We start from the raw sequence: 15,121 nt of genomic DNA, 5'->3' as shown, positions 1-15,121 counted from the left end.
GAGAACTTATGATTCATGAAAGCATTGAGTGGCGGTTCGGACTTTGATCGTAGCCCTTAAATTACTATCCTGAAAGCTTCCGGATTTAATGATGACACTTAGGGTATGTCTTTTAAAGGTCGAGTTACCTCCGGGACGCAAAGGCTCGCTTGGGATTCTGGTTCTTCAAGACTTCATATCATTTGGCTGTTCTATGAAGAAACAATTGACTTTCTATAAGTCCTCGTTCTATCATTGAGCGAAGTCTAATTTGTTGGGGACGGGAGCTATAGTTGACCTGACTTTAACAAGACAGTGACGAAAGACTGATTGTTGCTGACCCTTAGGGCCTTAATCCCTCTTCTTGCCAATTCTTGGGAGACATAGCCAAAGTCCCAGCAATGCAGTCAAGAAAGCCAGGATAATCGGCTGGAGAGTCTTGACGCCCTTGGCTTGAGCAATAGCACCCACGGCAAAGGGTAGAATTGCAGCACCACTACCACCAAAAGCGGCTGCGAAACCAATAGTGCTAACATGTAAGTGCTTGGGCAACATTTTTGTAGTAGCAACTACGACTGCAGGGAATAATGGACCGAGAAAGAAACCCTGGAGTGCCACTGTTACGGCTGAGACATAAAAGCTCGGAACCAGCCAGAAGATTAGCTGAAGGGCCATAGCGGCAGGCAAATACAGAGATACTGCAACTTTGACTCCAAGAAGTGGAGTTACAAACCCCAAGATAGCACGGCCGACGGCGAGGCCCAACCAGAAGCCCATGGAGGTCATACCAGCTGGGTAGTTCTCAGCCTTTCGTACGCGAATCATGAACTGGACGATCCAACCGCCGACAGAAACCTCAACACCAACGTAACAGAGGAGGAATGCGGCACAAAGCCAAGTGACACGAGCGAAAGGAAGCTTGAACAAGGCTTCCTTCATGCCCTGGTTGTCCTCGTTGCTTGCGTCCATGGTTTGGCGATAGATTTCTGGACCATTGGGCCAGAATGCCCAGGTGCAAGTAACAAATTCGATAGTGGCCAGCCCGATCTGAGCTCATCGGTTAATATTGTGCCTTTCATAAGCTTATCTACATATGCGACTCACCATAACATAGTAGAATGTATACCAAGGCAAGTCAGCCTTTGCGATCATGTTAGTTGCGATAAGAGGACTGATAACTCCCCCAACGCCGTAAAAGGCATGAAGGAAGCCAAGAGTCTCATTGGCCTTATCGAGATTGCCAATCCAAGCATTCCAAGCAGCATCACTGATTCCGTTTCCGAAACCAGCAAGACAGTACGCAAGAACCAAGACGGGGTACGGAGGGTGAACAGCGATAATGATGTAGGCGAGAATATGGCATATTCCGCAAGTAATACCGATTCCTCGCTGTCCAACCCGTCGATGCAGGGTATTATTCAAGACTGCTGCTAAGATATAACCAACAAAGGGTGAGAGGAAAACAAGAGATACTATGATGTAGCTCAAGTTGTAATATTCTTCTAGCTGCAATCTGTTAGTAACTCAGCTCTCGGAGGAGCCGGTTGACGTACGTATGGGATCAAGGCCTGTCATTTTAATGTCAGAAATGGTATCAAGCAGAGAATTTCACAGGGGTCGTACGCCGTATGCAGCATCATTGGCCCCGGAGGTCAAAAGACTCCAAAAGGCCGCTCCGGTTCTGAAAACATTCTGACGGGGATGTTTCCAGCTCTCAGCAACCTCCGCGGGAGCATTCTGTGCCGCGACACTCTCAACACCACCGTCTGAGTAATCTTCACCGTAGCGAGAGTCAAGCCTCCGAGTTTCGTCAAAAATACCCGATCCCTCGCGGACCGCAGCGGCAGGGGGCTCGTTGATTGCGCGAGACGTCAGCTCGTAGGAGCCAATTGTGGCTGTAGAAGAGGCAGCCATAGTGGAGAATATGTGCTGACAGGAACGGAGGTTTAGGTTAAATTTAAACGCCGTCCATAAAGGAAGTGGAAAACAGGAGGAGGATTTCCAGCGACATGATGAGATTTATTTATTTCTTTAAACTTGGTTGTTGACGACATCATGTGGATCTTGGATACGGATAATTGTTCAGCATTTGACGATGAGTTGACAGTATAACCTGATCAGGAATGGATTCACGAGAACCAAGACGGTTCGTCGGACCGTAGAGGAAGAGCTTCGGGTAACAAATTAGGGGCTAGCATTTTAAGTGAGGTATGCTTGTTCCTCTTACGATTCTGAATCATGGGTTCGTATACTCAACCTCAAAGAAGTGACGGTAACAGTAAAAGTAACAGTAAGCAGAGCACATACGTAACGTACAGCAAAAATCCTTTATCCCGTCTCACATGCAGAAACAGCATCAGCCAATATGCAATGGACCAGCGTTGGATCGCATCGGCATCGGCCTTCGCCAAGACACCCACCAGCGGGTTGGACGCATGGTAGGTAATCTGAGGTGGGCTCCATAATGTAATTTGGGCACCACCTTAGCCTGGGGCTCTCGCTATAAACACACTGGCAGTGGCGGAGGCAGGGGGCTCAGTAGCAGTCAGCAAGCGCAAGCTTCTTCCAAAGTCCAGACCACGTTGGCGTGAGACCATTGGACTCTGTGGCTTTTTGCTCTCCCTCAGCTGCTCTCCCAGGAAGCCAATCAACGAAATACCAGCCCTACCAGGAACCCAGCCATGTCACCCCCCGACAGAACAAAAAGCTCAGCCCTCAACGGTGACATTGCAGAGATGGGTTTAGTGCTGAATCCAACAAGGCTGGGAATGGGTGGGAAGTGCCGTGGTCTCTTCTTTTAACCCTTCAGGGTCTTTTTTTCTTCTTCTCATCCTCCTCTCAGACACCAACTAATCAATCACCTGCGAATAAAAGTCCCAACTCGTTGCCAAGCAAAGGCCGACCTCCTCCCGCTTTTAAGCTCAGGGCACTGCGGGGAACTGACCGGGCCGCTAGGGCCTCTCCAAACCATAACTCAATTTACCTACAGCTCCAGCTGCAGTTGAGTTCCAGCTCCTCCCCGTCACCATGGAGCTGAGGGATTACCCTGATCACGATCCCTCTGCACAACACGCGCAATCGAATTGGGAGCCCACGAGTCCGTCTATCGCTAGGAAACCTATCGGATCCGTGAAGAATACCTCGCCGTATACCTCTCCCGACTACTCGACCTCGTCCTTTGCCCAGCGCGCAACTCATCAACCATATCTACAGCGGCAAACCACGACCGATACAACCTACTATGGCGCTTCGACACCGCTGGGAATATGGGAGCCGGCGTATCCTCACACGCCGGGTACCGGTCGACCTCAGAATTACAGGGAGGACAGCAACGCTTCGCTCTTGATGGCTAGTGAGCTGCCAAGGAACAGTCCTCCCGATGTGCCTCAAGGTCCTCCCGGTATGCCTGGTCCTCCCGGTGTCCCTCCAAATGGGCCTCCCCGAAATAGATTGATAAATTGGTGGATACATGAATGGAAGCCATCATGGAGCATGTACGTCCTCGTCTTCTCGGGGATCGCATTCGCCGTGGGCCACCATTTCTACTATCGGGGACTCCACGGACAACTTGCCAACGACCAGCAGGGCAAGTTTCGATACGGCGCTCTACTAGCATTCCTTTCCAAGGCCTGCTTTCTCAATGCCGTGGTGCTCGCTTTCCGACAGCGCGTCTTGATGATGATCCGTCGCAAGATGCTTACGCTCTCCACTCTTGACTCGCTTTTCGCGGCCTCCGAGGATCTGACAGCCCTTCTCAATTGGGAAGCTTGGGTAAACGCCAAGTTCGCAATGGCGCTGACAATATTCATCTGGACGTCGCCTCTAATTGTCATTTTTACATCTTATACCCTTACTGTCGTACCTCAACGGAAGGAAGAAATAACACGCTGTCAAAATGTTCGCACTCTCAATTTCACTCATGAAGAGACTGTGTACTGGAGAGACCCCGTCAGAGTTGATGGCTATTTTGAGTCTTCCGTCTCCTTGTGGAATTCCACTGCTCCGGCGGGAGAAACACCCGATAAGAACAAACCGGAGGAGTTTGACTACTTCACAGCATCGAGTCGTCAATTCAATACCATCGCTTTAAAAACAGCATACACGCAGCAGGCCATTATGCGCCCGAAAGCGCCTGCGGAGATTTGCGGCAAAGGATGGAATTGCTCTTATACCATTGAGTTCGTTGGTCCAGGATACAAATGTACGGATTTGGCCTCGGGAGTGAAAGCCAAAGTGAAGAAGCTCGGTGACGCAGAGTGTCCTTTTGACACATCAGTCCTCGCTCCCATGGGAAACCTTACATACTATGCAATGCTGGACCGAGGAGATTATGAGAACCCCCAGATGGTCGCGGAAGCTGGTGGAAGACCAAAGGCGAAACCCCCTTACCCGAGGAACTTTGCTGCCTTCCGGACAGAGCCCATCCTCTGGTTCGGTTACGCTGATGTTGAGGACAGAACCAAGCCCCAGCCCGACAAGCCTCAAGAAGGCGACTGGTTCAAAGCCTACACCCCCACCATTTTTGGCTGTGAGCACTACCAGACCAAGTACAAGGTTCAGTTCAACCACAGTGGCGGGGTTCAGTATCACGATGTCCAGGAGCGCAAGTTCCTCAAGAAAGTCATAGATACGACCTTCATCCCCGATAAGAAGGATCCCGACAAGAGGCTTAAGGACCGGACCTTGGCGACGCCTGAGGATAACTACGTGTTCCCCAATGACACAAAGAATTATCGCTTGACAGCCGCTTACCACGCCGTGGGAAGTCAATTGCGGGCCATTTTGAATGGTACGACTACAATGCCCAACTTCAACGTTAACAGCGAAATTCTTCAGACGAGATTGCTTGATCGTCTCAATTACCTGCCAGTGGCAAACTTCCCCCTCGAGGTGCAAAAGTTCTACGAGGAAATTCTGATATCATTCCTGTCCGATCCGCAAATGTCTGCGGTGTCTTGGGCAGCTGACCCGTCGAAATACTCAGGACGATTCGACAGTGGCCCAGACTTGGATTACCCCTGCGTCAGATGGCAGAATAGAAACTGCTTCTTCTATAATTATGCGCAATTATGGGCAGTGTACGCGTTATCCATGGGAATCACCATTCTTGCGGTGGCGTCTGGCGTCAACGCCATGGAAGAGGATGCCATGATGCGAAGTCTAAGCTTCTCTGCCATTCTTGCAGCCACGAGAGCTTCCAGTCTTGACAAGCTTCGATGGGAGAGGGAAGCTGACGTCAAGAGTAGCAAGATTGGATTCGGAATTGTGTCTGATCGAACTGGCGAGAGGACTTACTCTTTTGGCGTTGAGGGTGACGTGAGCCAGGAAAAGGCTATGGCCACAGGACGGTCACCAGGTCTTTCGGTGATGAATTGGGGCGACAGGGCGGCGCGCAGAATGAGTTATGCGATGGTGAACAGGAGGGAGAGACAGGAAAATTAGATGCTTTTCTCTTTTTCTTCTGGGTGGGTTCTGGTATAGGCCGGTGCATTGTTAGCGTATGGCATTGAAGCAATGGAAGCACATTTGGATATCAGAGCATAGCGTTGGATATTTAGTGTTGCGAAACAACATTTTAATTTACGAAGACATGACCTTCATTTTTACATTGTCCATTGAGTTTGACTCTGTGTAAAGCTTGTATGATGTCCCGCCGAGACGCCCGAAGAAATTGTTAAAGTCCCCTCAATATTTTAATGATGCCCATCCAACAACGCAGTTAGTGAGGTCATGGCCACAATGGTGTTTTTAATCAACGTTTCCCACCACGCCAAAAATGTATAGTGGTCCCAATGCCAAAGTGTGAAGAGATCATACAGCATATAAATCCACCTCACTGTCCTCATTTTACAGTTTCTACTGATCATTGTTCTGGCGCACCCGTCAAATGATCCATGTCAATTACGGTGATACTGGTGCCACACCGCTAAGAATAGGGAAGCCAAGCATCACAGTGGAGTACTTTAGAGCTCAGCTGTGCTGCCTGTACTGTGCCTCCAGTCGCCCCTTCAGCTTGCGTGTCCCGACCGTGTCCTCCGCTTCACACGCTCACTCACACCCAAGATGTCCATCCACGCAGCAGCTGACCTCTCGGACGCTGCGTTAGGCGGTCCAATTCGTATCAAAGACGAGTACTTCGTCGACAACTACAACCGCGTCCTCTCCCTTCGCGGCCTAAACATCTCGGGTGCTTCTAAGCTACCCACTGAGCCAAACGGCCTGTCTCACCTGGATCATGGCTTCTATGAGAACCATCGCATCGTCACTTTTGTGGGAAGACCTTTTCCATTGGAAGATGCGCCGCTGCACTTTCGCCGTCTGCAGGCTTGGGGTGTGCCCTTTGTGAGATTGCTCGTTACCTGGGAGTCAATTGGCCATGCTGGACCAGACCCTGAGGACCTGGATACAGAGTACATCGACTACCTGCGCCAATTGATTGAGCTCATGCCTGAGTATGGTATTAAGTGCTTTGTTTGTGCGCATCAAGATGTTTGGAGTCGGTACAGTGGTGGAAGCGGTGCACCTGGCTGGACGTTTGAAGTTGTAGGTCTCGACATCGAGGCCTTCACTGACACAGGCGCTGCCTACGTCCACAGTCAAGATGAGAAGAAACGGGCGAGTGAACCACCAAATCCAAAAGAACCAGGTGGTCCATTCTTGTGGCCTTCAGGTTACCAGAAGCTCGCTGCGTCGACAATGGCTACTCTCTTTTGGGCTGGTGATGCTTTAGCTCCCAATCTCAAATGTCGTCGCAAAAAGGACGCCGGCGATGAAGTATCAGCGCAACAATTCCTCCAAGACGCCTGCGTTGAAGCCTTCGGTCGCCTCGCAGATGAAATCAGTCATCTCGAAGCATGCATTGGCTTTGAACCTATGAATGAACCCCATCGCGGCCTCGTCAACCTTCATCATTTTCACTTCTGGAACTACGACACCGACTTACATATCGGCCACTGCCCGTCTCTCGCACAAGCTCTCGCTCTTGGAAGTGGCTATGCCCAAGATGTCGACTACTATGTCAAATCATGGCCATGGCCAACTCGTGTATCCCACAAGTCTCGCATTGACCCCAAAGGTCGCTCTGCATGGTTGTCCCTCAAAGACCAACCTATCGGCCACGGTCGGGGAATGGGTGAATGCCTGTGGCGCGCCCATGGCGTCTGGGAGTGGGACGAAAAGAAGAAGACAGCACGCATTCGTGACGATGATTACTTTGAAGTTGATCACCGACCAGGTCGTGAGGGAAAGCCTATTGAGTGGTACAACGACTGCTATGCGCCTTTTCTGCAGAAGTTTACGGAGCGTGTGTCGCGCAAGAAGGCGAAGCAGTTTAGCTTCATTGAACCGATCCCCAATGAGTTCATCCCCCCTTGGCCGACGCAGGATCCTGATAACAAGAAATGGCTTCGGCAGAAGTATGCCGAGAAGGAAGTGATCAAGGTTCCACGCCCACGGAACTTTGTGTATGCACCTCATTTCTACGATCTCAATGTCCTTTTCAATAAGAGTCATTCGTGGATGAGCGTCAATGTCCAAGGTCTCACGCGAGGCATGTTTGTCCTCAACGCGCTCTACTTTGGCGTCGCAGGACTTCGACACAACTACAGAAGGCAGCTTGGCAACATTGTCAAGTACGGAAAGCAATCCTTGGGTAAAGTTCCCATGGTTATTGGCGAGATTGGCCTCTCGTACGACATCAACAAGGCAGAAGCTTTCCGCACAGGGTGCTACGACACGCAACGCCATTTGATGAACGGCTTGATCTCCGCCATGGAGGACAACAAGCTCAACTACACACTGTGGAACTACAACCCAAATAACAGAGTTGAGTACGGTGACGGGTGGAACAATGAGGATTTCTCTGTCATCAATGGCGACGAGGTCAGCGAGAATGGCCCCGTACGACCTGACTACCGGAATCATCTCCACGAGCATGACGAGCTTTATAAAGGTGGTCGTATCCTCGACGTTATCATCAGACCATATGCTGTGAAGACAGCCGGCATTCCTAAAAAGTCCAACTGGAACCATAAATCACTACGCTTCGAATATGAGTGGACCAGCACAGCGACCAAAGAACCTGTCGATGAGAAGGCACACCTCACTGAGATTTTCATCCCGGGGTATCACTACGACGCACACAAGTTACGTGTCCACGGAACGAACGTAGAATGGACGTATGACAAGCCTCGTCAGACGCTATACGTGCGCAGTAGTTTGGCTGGGTACCACAGCATTATCGTGGCTGTCGAGAATGAGGCACATCATCTTGTTGAAAGGGGACGACGACGAAGGGAGCTGTATCCTCCCCAATTCCCTTTCAACTTGGTTTCTCCAGGTTTGGAGGACTTGATAGAGGATGTTGACTGGTCCAAAATGATTGCGTACTTGCCGGTTGTTATTGTTCTTTTGATCGCTTTTTTCATGAGGCCTTTGATTTCGTGGTTGCTTTAGAGGGTAGAGCATAGATCTTCTTGTAACCTCAACGGTTTAGATTTGAATAGATTTGATAATGGATTAAATGGGATGTCTTTGCGCATAGACAACCAAATACTGGTTGATAAGAACGATGTGTTTTGAACTTGGTTCGATGAGCCTCATATCCCGCAGAGATATCAAGCAAACAAATCAAGACTTGAACGAGGGAGGGGAAAAAGGCATAGAGTAATCACATTCTCAAGGGATTCATTATCTTTAACTGTTATTATTCTTATATGCTAATTTTTGTGAAATGATGACCGCTAATTTATCAAAATGGACTTTTACTCTGCATCTAGAGGGCATCTTGGTGCAGTGTTGTTTACCTGAATACCTCCTCTCTTCTTCTCCTTGCTATCATGGAAAGGTAGGGCCCATCCGCCCTCAGTCTCGGGAGTAGAGAGCCATAGTCGAAGAAGATGTCTTCGAGGAACGGGAGGAAGATGATCTGTAAGATGTCAGTACTCTCATACCTGGCATGATTGTTGAATGGGATATCTTACCTGTGTATGCTGTTCGTGCATGGAGGAGATGCGTGTTGCTGACGAACTGAATATCTCCAACCTCAAGAATCATATGCAAAGCCAACTTCTGGCAAGTCTCCTCCAGCACAGTCATAGCATGCTTCTGCTCCTCACTCAGAGCAGGAATAAGACCCTTGTCGGAGAATCTTGTGAGAGATCTCACAAAGTAAGGATCCCACTTGCAGTAAACTCGACCCTGGCCACCGTTCTCGATGTAGAAGATGGGGTTTCGGATCCATTCCTCCTCGCCAACTGATGTCTCACCCTTGCGGTCAAAGTACCAGATTGGTTGTGTCAGAAGCTCAGCAACATCGGGGTTGTTCTTCTGAAGATCGTTCCAGACATTGTGAATGCTGACAATATCACTCTCGCCACCTTCCTTGGCACGGTGGACGCAGAGAAGACCGACGATATCGGAGTCGTCAGCATGGAAGTACTGACGGGCTGTTGTGCGGTAGATACGAACGCGGTCGATTTGTGTAGCGTCATCACCGACATCCTTGACGTGGCCGAGGACATGGCCCAAGCCGTTTTGGGAGACAAAGTAACCGATGTATGTACCGAGACCCATGTAGGCTACTGCGTTCTTGAGAGGACCCCATTCTCCAGCTGGGAAGCGTTTGAAAAGGATGAAGCCTTTGCCGTTGAGAAGGTCTTCTCGAAGGATCTCGAGGACTCTACCCAACTTTGGAAGAGGGAAGTTTGACTGAACATGTTAGTTTTGAAAACTGTCTTGTGATACTGCCATCATACCTTGGAGATACCAGTGAGGGGAGTGCCACTGGCGATGAAAGCATCAGCGGTATCGCTCAACTCTTGAATCTCCTCATCGGTGAAAGGATGAGTCCATCGCTCAGGTGAGTTCTCGTAGTCCTCCTTCTTCCAAAGCGTAGGACCTGTGATCTCCTTGGGGAATTCAGAGTAAGGCTTTAGTGCGTCATAAAGAGGAGGATGTTGACCCGAGGTACGGATGCCATCGGGAAAGATTGAACGAGGGGCATCTGCGTTCTTGACTTGAGGGAGAGGAGTCTGAGAAGACTCGTCGATGAGAGCACCTGGAGCCATTGTGATTGATGAAATCGCTATAGAGACAAGACAAGAATTCCAATTTGAATAGTGAGTTAATTGACATCGAATGCTATCCTCGGCAATCATCTTATATATACCCTTTTCCCCAGGTACCATCCGTTACCGGCCCCCGCAGTGTAATGACGCCTTTGTTGGTGTATTGCGTGCTCGAGCTGCAATATCACGGAGTCGTACTCCCACCATCAACGAAACAGGCTAAGCATGTCAACGGCGAAACTAGCCAATCAGGACCCCGAATTGAGGATGACGTTATTTACGAGGGCTACGAATCTGGGGATTTTGTTAATTGAGGTGGTGCCAATTGAGGCTTACACGGTTTCTAGGTTCAAGAGAGATAATCGCGGCGTTGATTAGCCCTTGGAATTTCCTAATGGGGATGGAGGTTGCGATTGCGCCATTGCTTGGACGGACAATTGCCGTTGAGGTGGCTTCGGGATTGTTAGTCACAATCAGATCAGATTTATCTTCTGACAGCTCGAGTTTATTATCTGATGGGACTCACTATCTTATCTGTTTAGTGAGCTTGGGCGTTTCAGTGGTAATTGAAACGAGCCTCCGAAAATGGTCACTGCGTGATCCAGCTCCCATCTCGGGATAAGCCGCACCTCTACAGCAGCGGAATTGAGCCCTCCTTCTGGAGCGAATAGCTGGTACCTTACAGAGTAGGGTAGAGAGCTACCGAAAACTTTATATTTCAAGCTCGGTTTTACTATCTCAACAGTCAGTGCAATGTATGACATGACCCATGTATTCTGCCAAGCGATGTGTTATTTCGGGCTCGTCTACCTAGTTGTATTTACTGCTCCTGACTCAAAATATGCTCTCCAACACGCCCAAGTCCCTCGCAGTTCTCTAACCTCATAACATCTGCCATACTCCTATACATACTCGCAGGCAGCAATGTGGAATCTAGTACGATACCCGTCCGGAATGAAATAGCGCACATGCTGGTTTCTTTGTCCCGGAACGTCATTCTCCCACCCGACACCATCCATGCGAACCTTGACAAACCTCCTCCCGTTTTTCTCGAATATAACATCAGGTACACTAGCCCCAGGCTCTATAGGCCTTATTCGCTTCAAGCCGTAGTCGACAAGAAAGACTCGGCCAGGTGGCGCAAACCAGTCGTCAAACCTCCACACAGCTAGACGGGCGCTCGTGCGATGTAAAGGGCGTTTGATATCAATCAGGAAAATATTTTCTGACTTTATAGCCCTGCCAACTCTTTTCGTAATGGTTTGGCCGGGTTTTATCCCCATGGTGATAATTTCGTCCAGGGGATAGGGGACACGCACGAGATGTATGATATCCGCATTCATGATACTGGTAAGTCGAGCTGTGAAGGGATTATCGAAATATGATTCGATTGGGCCTCTGGTGCTCGTTTTCATGACTTGCCTGGAGTCTCTGCATGCCCTCCACATGCCCCTGTCTCTTCCTCTTTCATCGTGCTCACTTACCATCTCACCTTTATGCATCATGCACAAATCATACTCTCTCTCGAGGATGAAATTAAGTGTCAGTCTACTAATCGATTTATGGTCAGTGTCATCTTCGAAAGGGTACACGTGGACTGTATGGTGAGGTCGATCAAGAGCCATTTCCCATATCATGAGTCGCAGTTCTGGTGGTAGCTTAGGAAAGCTGGTGAAGGCATTAAGCTGTCTGCGTTCTGGTACTGAAGAAGACTTGATGTAGGACCTTGGAGTTATTTCTCGATGATGGTTGCCTTTCAGAATCCAAAAAGATCATGATTCTTATATGGTTATCTTATACTAATATCTAGGCTATTGAATTACTTACGCATATATCCCACTTTCAGCCAATCACTGAGAGATCACGACCTTCATCATGCAGCTAACCTATTTAATTTGCCTCTGTTCAAAGGATTAGTGATTGAACCTGAATCCAGTACTACAAAGAAAAAAGCGCCGGACAGTATGTTCAGTTGCTCAACAGGTATGTTATTCCTTCATGCTCTAGAGTTCTTATGCATTAAGTGCTTTAAAATTATAGTAGGCCGGCAAAAGTTCTAATACATTCTAGGTCTAACCCTACTTTTAATAAAACCTTAATATTAATACTATAACTTTATTATATTATTTCTATAAATTAAAATACCCAAAATAAGGTAAAAAGTATATTATTCTCTTTATATAAAAATAAGGTTTATAATAATATATAAATTAAATATTTATATTTAGGAAATTATAAATAAAAAGAAATTAAGTTATTATATAATCTATAGGATTATTTAATATAAATGATATTAAAAATCTATTAAAAATAAATTATATTTTAATAGGCCTTTAGCTTTATTAAATTAAAATAAAATATATATTAAAATACTTATTAAAAATAACCTTTTTATTTTATATAGAGATATTATAAGTTAAATATATTTAAGATTATTATTAAGGATAATTTATTATTAACTTCTTAATAAAAAAATATAATATAAATTTATATTTTAATGCCTATTTTTTATTAAAAAAGCTATTTAATTAAAGAAAGCTTTTATAAATAAATACTATTATAAAGATAAATCTTTTTAATATAATTAATAGTTTTTTAATAAAGTTATAATTAACTATATAAATAGTAATTATATTAAGTAGTTATTTTATTAAGCTATAAGTCTAGAGATTTCTTTTTTAAAAGCTTCTTTTAATAATACTATAAGGTAAAAGGCTTTATAAAAATAAAGTCTAAATCTATAGATAGCCTATAAGATATTTATAGATATTTTATAGTATAATTAACTATAATAAACTATTTATAATTATTTCTCTTTTAGGGAATCTTAAATTTAAAAAAAAAGGGAATATTAAGTTAATATATTCTATTCTATTTATAATTTTATATTTTTAATCTTATTAAAGAAAGAAATGTTACGACCTAACACAGTCTTACGCACGTGCATATATACCCCCACTATTTTTCACCAATCGAAAGCTACCTACCCTGTAACAGTTAAACGCATGCCATTTGACTTGCATAACAAACAGATATAAATAGAGTCAAACTGACCACATTTAACTTATATACATTACAGTATATATATATATTTATTTAGCAGTAGATAGAACTTAGCTTACTAGCTATTAATAAAACTTCTTTATATTAATAAGCCTAATATGCATTACTTAATTATTAAGAGATATAATAATTAAGCCAAGCTTAGTATATATGCCTTATATTTCTGTAAATATAAAACCTAATATAGACTAGTTTCCTATTTAAAACCTATAACTGTTATACGTTAATAGCTCTTGTTTAGCATATACTGCGTATATACTGAGTAATATCATACTATTAAGATATCTAGCAACGCCAGCACCCCCGCACTGCCTTATACTAAAGCACTACCTAGCAATACTAAAATGGCAGCTAAAGTTCAACAGCTTCGCAATACTATTCATAACTTATAGGTATAAATGAACTTACGACCTGCTATGACTAATGAAGGAGGCAACTATAAGCACCGCAGAAGGGATTCTGGAGAAGCACTTAAGCCGCCTAAGCCAGAACTATTCAAAGGACAGGCAAGCGACATAATTCTATTCCTTACCTAAATAAAAGGATACTTTTAATTATTTCCTAATAGGCTGGATAGCCCTATAAAGAAGCTACTATTTACTGCACCACTAATCTAAGGAGATGCTAAGGACTGGTTTAAACCTATTATAAGGGACTACCTTAAGAATAAAGAAAACCTCTAGAATTAAGATACCTAGAATATCTTTAGAAACTAGGAAAATTTTAAATAAGCACTTAAAGATAATTTCAAAGTAGTCAATAAGGAACGACAGGCAGCAGCTAAACTGCTTGCGCTTTGATAGCATAAGTTATACGCAGCCTATTTAGCTAAGTTTCAACAGCTAGCCACTAAAACTCAATAGGACGACAACTCACTTATAGAAATCTACTACTGAAGTCTAAAAGAAGAAGTTAAGGATAAACTGTACTTAGCTAATAGGCCTAAAGACCTAACCACATATATTATTATAGCAGTTAAAATTAATAAATGACAGTATAAATGCAGAAAAGAGAGAGCCAACTATAAAAGGGGAAACGATTTTAACCCTTACTACCCTAACCAACAACAAAACAACAATAACTAGGGTAACTCTCAAAACTAATAACAGTAACGAGGAAGTAACTAAAATAATACCTTATATGGATCACATAAAGGACTGATGACTCTAGGAGTTACTTAAATGGATAATAGAAATCGCGGACCATATAATATATCTAAGTGCAAATATTATAACTGTAATTAGTTTAGATATATAGTACAGTAATATCTATAACCTAGAAAGCTATAAGACCCTAATTACGGTAAGTAAATATTAGGACTAATATAATAGCTTAAACCTTAAATAGCCGTATAAACCTAAATACTAGGAATAACACAAAGTAGATATAAAGGATAATTTAATGGAGAAAGTGAAATCATATGGTTAGAACCCGAAGAAGAAGGGAAACTAGGAAAGAAGAATAAGTTATACACTCTAGAAGAACTCGAATAGAAAAGAATCTGATGAAATAAGCTGTAAAATCAGAGATACTACAAATATATACAAGACCTAAAGAAGTGAGAATACTTTAATGAAAAATAAAGAGAATAAAGAAAAGAAGTAAATAGAAAGAAACTTAAAGAATTTAAGAAATAGCTAAATATAGAAAAACTATAAACACTAGAAGTCATTAGGAAAGGAAAAGCTATTATCTCTAATATAGAAGATTTAGGCAAACTATCCAGACTGTTAGATAATATTCCTATTAGAATGATACTTTAAGATAAAAAAGAATATTAGAAATAAGAGGTTAAAGCAGGAAACTAACTTTAATAGAAGAAGTAATGAAACTCCTGCAGTATAGGACATAAAGGCAAATACGCTAAGATAACCGCTTAGTACCTCTATTATTAAGATAAATAGATCTTATAGAAATAGAAGTAACCCTATAAAAAGAAGATTAATAAGGACGGTTTAAGGATTTATAATATGTAAGAAGATATCTGTATATAAGAAGCCAGGGAATATTAA

At 44.4% G+C, this 15,121-nt stretch overlaps 5 protein-coding genes; 2 read left to right on the top strand and 3 right to left on the bottom strand.

The window, feature by feature from the left end:
• Window positions 1-330: 330 nt before the first annotated feature.
• FFUJ_07724 (related to tetracycline resistance proteins) lies at window positions 331-1,893 on the bottom strand (the record flags this gene model as incomplete). XM_023578009.1 has 4 exons in its annotated part: window positions 331-1,026; window positions 1,084-1,485; window positions 1,533-1,547; window positions 1,603-1,893. The coding sequence occupies 4 exons, from the start codon at window positions 1,891-1,893 to the stop codon at window positions 331-333; spliced, it is 1,404 nt and encodes a 467-aa protein (XP_023431455.1).
• Window positions 1,894-3,006: 1,113 nt separating this feature from the next.
• On the top strand, window positions 3,007-5,421 carry FFUJ_07723 (uncharacterized protein; the record flags this gene model as incomplete). Its single annotated transcript, XM_023578008.1, has 1 exon — window positions 3,007-5,421. The coding sequence occupies one exon, from the start codon at window positions 3,007-3,009 to the stop codon at window positions 5,419-5,421; it is 2,415 nt and encodes an 804-aa protein (XP_023430978.1).
• Window positions 5,422-6,042: 621 nt separating this feature from the next.
• FFUJ_07722 (uncharacterized protein) lies at window positions 6,043-8,433 on the top strand (the record flags this gene model as incomplete). The annotated part of the gene is made up of 1 exon (XM_023578007.1): window positions 6,043-8,433. The coding sequence occupies one exon, from the start codon at window positions 6,043-6,045 to the stop codon at window positions 8,431-8,433; it is 2,391 nt and encodes a 796-aa protein (XP_023430977.1).
• A 308-nt stretch (window positions 8,434-8,741) lies between these two features.
• Window positions 8,742-10,046, bottom strand: FFUJ_07721 (uncharacterized protein; the record flags this gene model as incomplete). XM_023578004.1 has 3 exons in its annotated part: window positions 8,742-8,905; window positions 8,961-9,687; window positions 9,735-10,046. 3 exons carry the CDS (start codon window positions 10,044-10,046, stop codon window positions 8,742-8,744), a joined length of 1,203 nt encoding a protein of 400 aa, XP_023430976.1.
• Window positions 10,047-10,948: 902 nt separating this feature from the next.
• FFUJ_07720 (uncharacterized protein) lies at window positions 10,949-11,461 on the bottom strand (the record flags this gene model as incomplete). The annotated part of the gene is made up of 1 exon (XM_023578003.1): window positions 10,949-11,461. One exon carries the CDS (start codon window positions 11,459-11,461, stop codon window positions 10,949-10,951), a length of 513 nt encoding a protein of 170 aa, XP_023430975.1.
• Between the last annotated feature and the right edge of the window lie 3,660 nt (window positions 11,462-15,121).

The sequence above is a fragment of the Fusarium fujikuroi genome, chromosome FFUJ_chr05 (genome assembly GCF_900079805.1).
Source record: "Fusarium fujikuroi IMI 58289 draft genome, chromosome FFUJ_chr05".
In the NCBI taxonomy this organism is placed as follows: domain Eukaryota; kingdom Fungi; phylum Ascomycota; class Sordariomycetes; order Hypocreales; family Nectriaceae; genus Fusarium; species Fusarium fujikuroi.
This window is presented reverse-complemented; position numbering and strand designations above follow the sequence as displayed.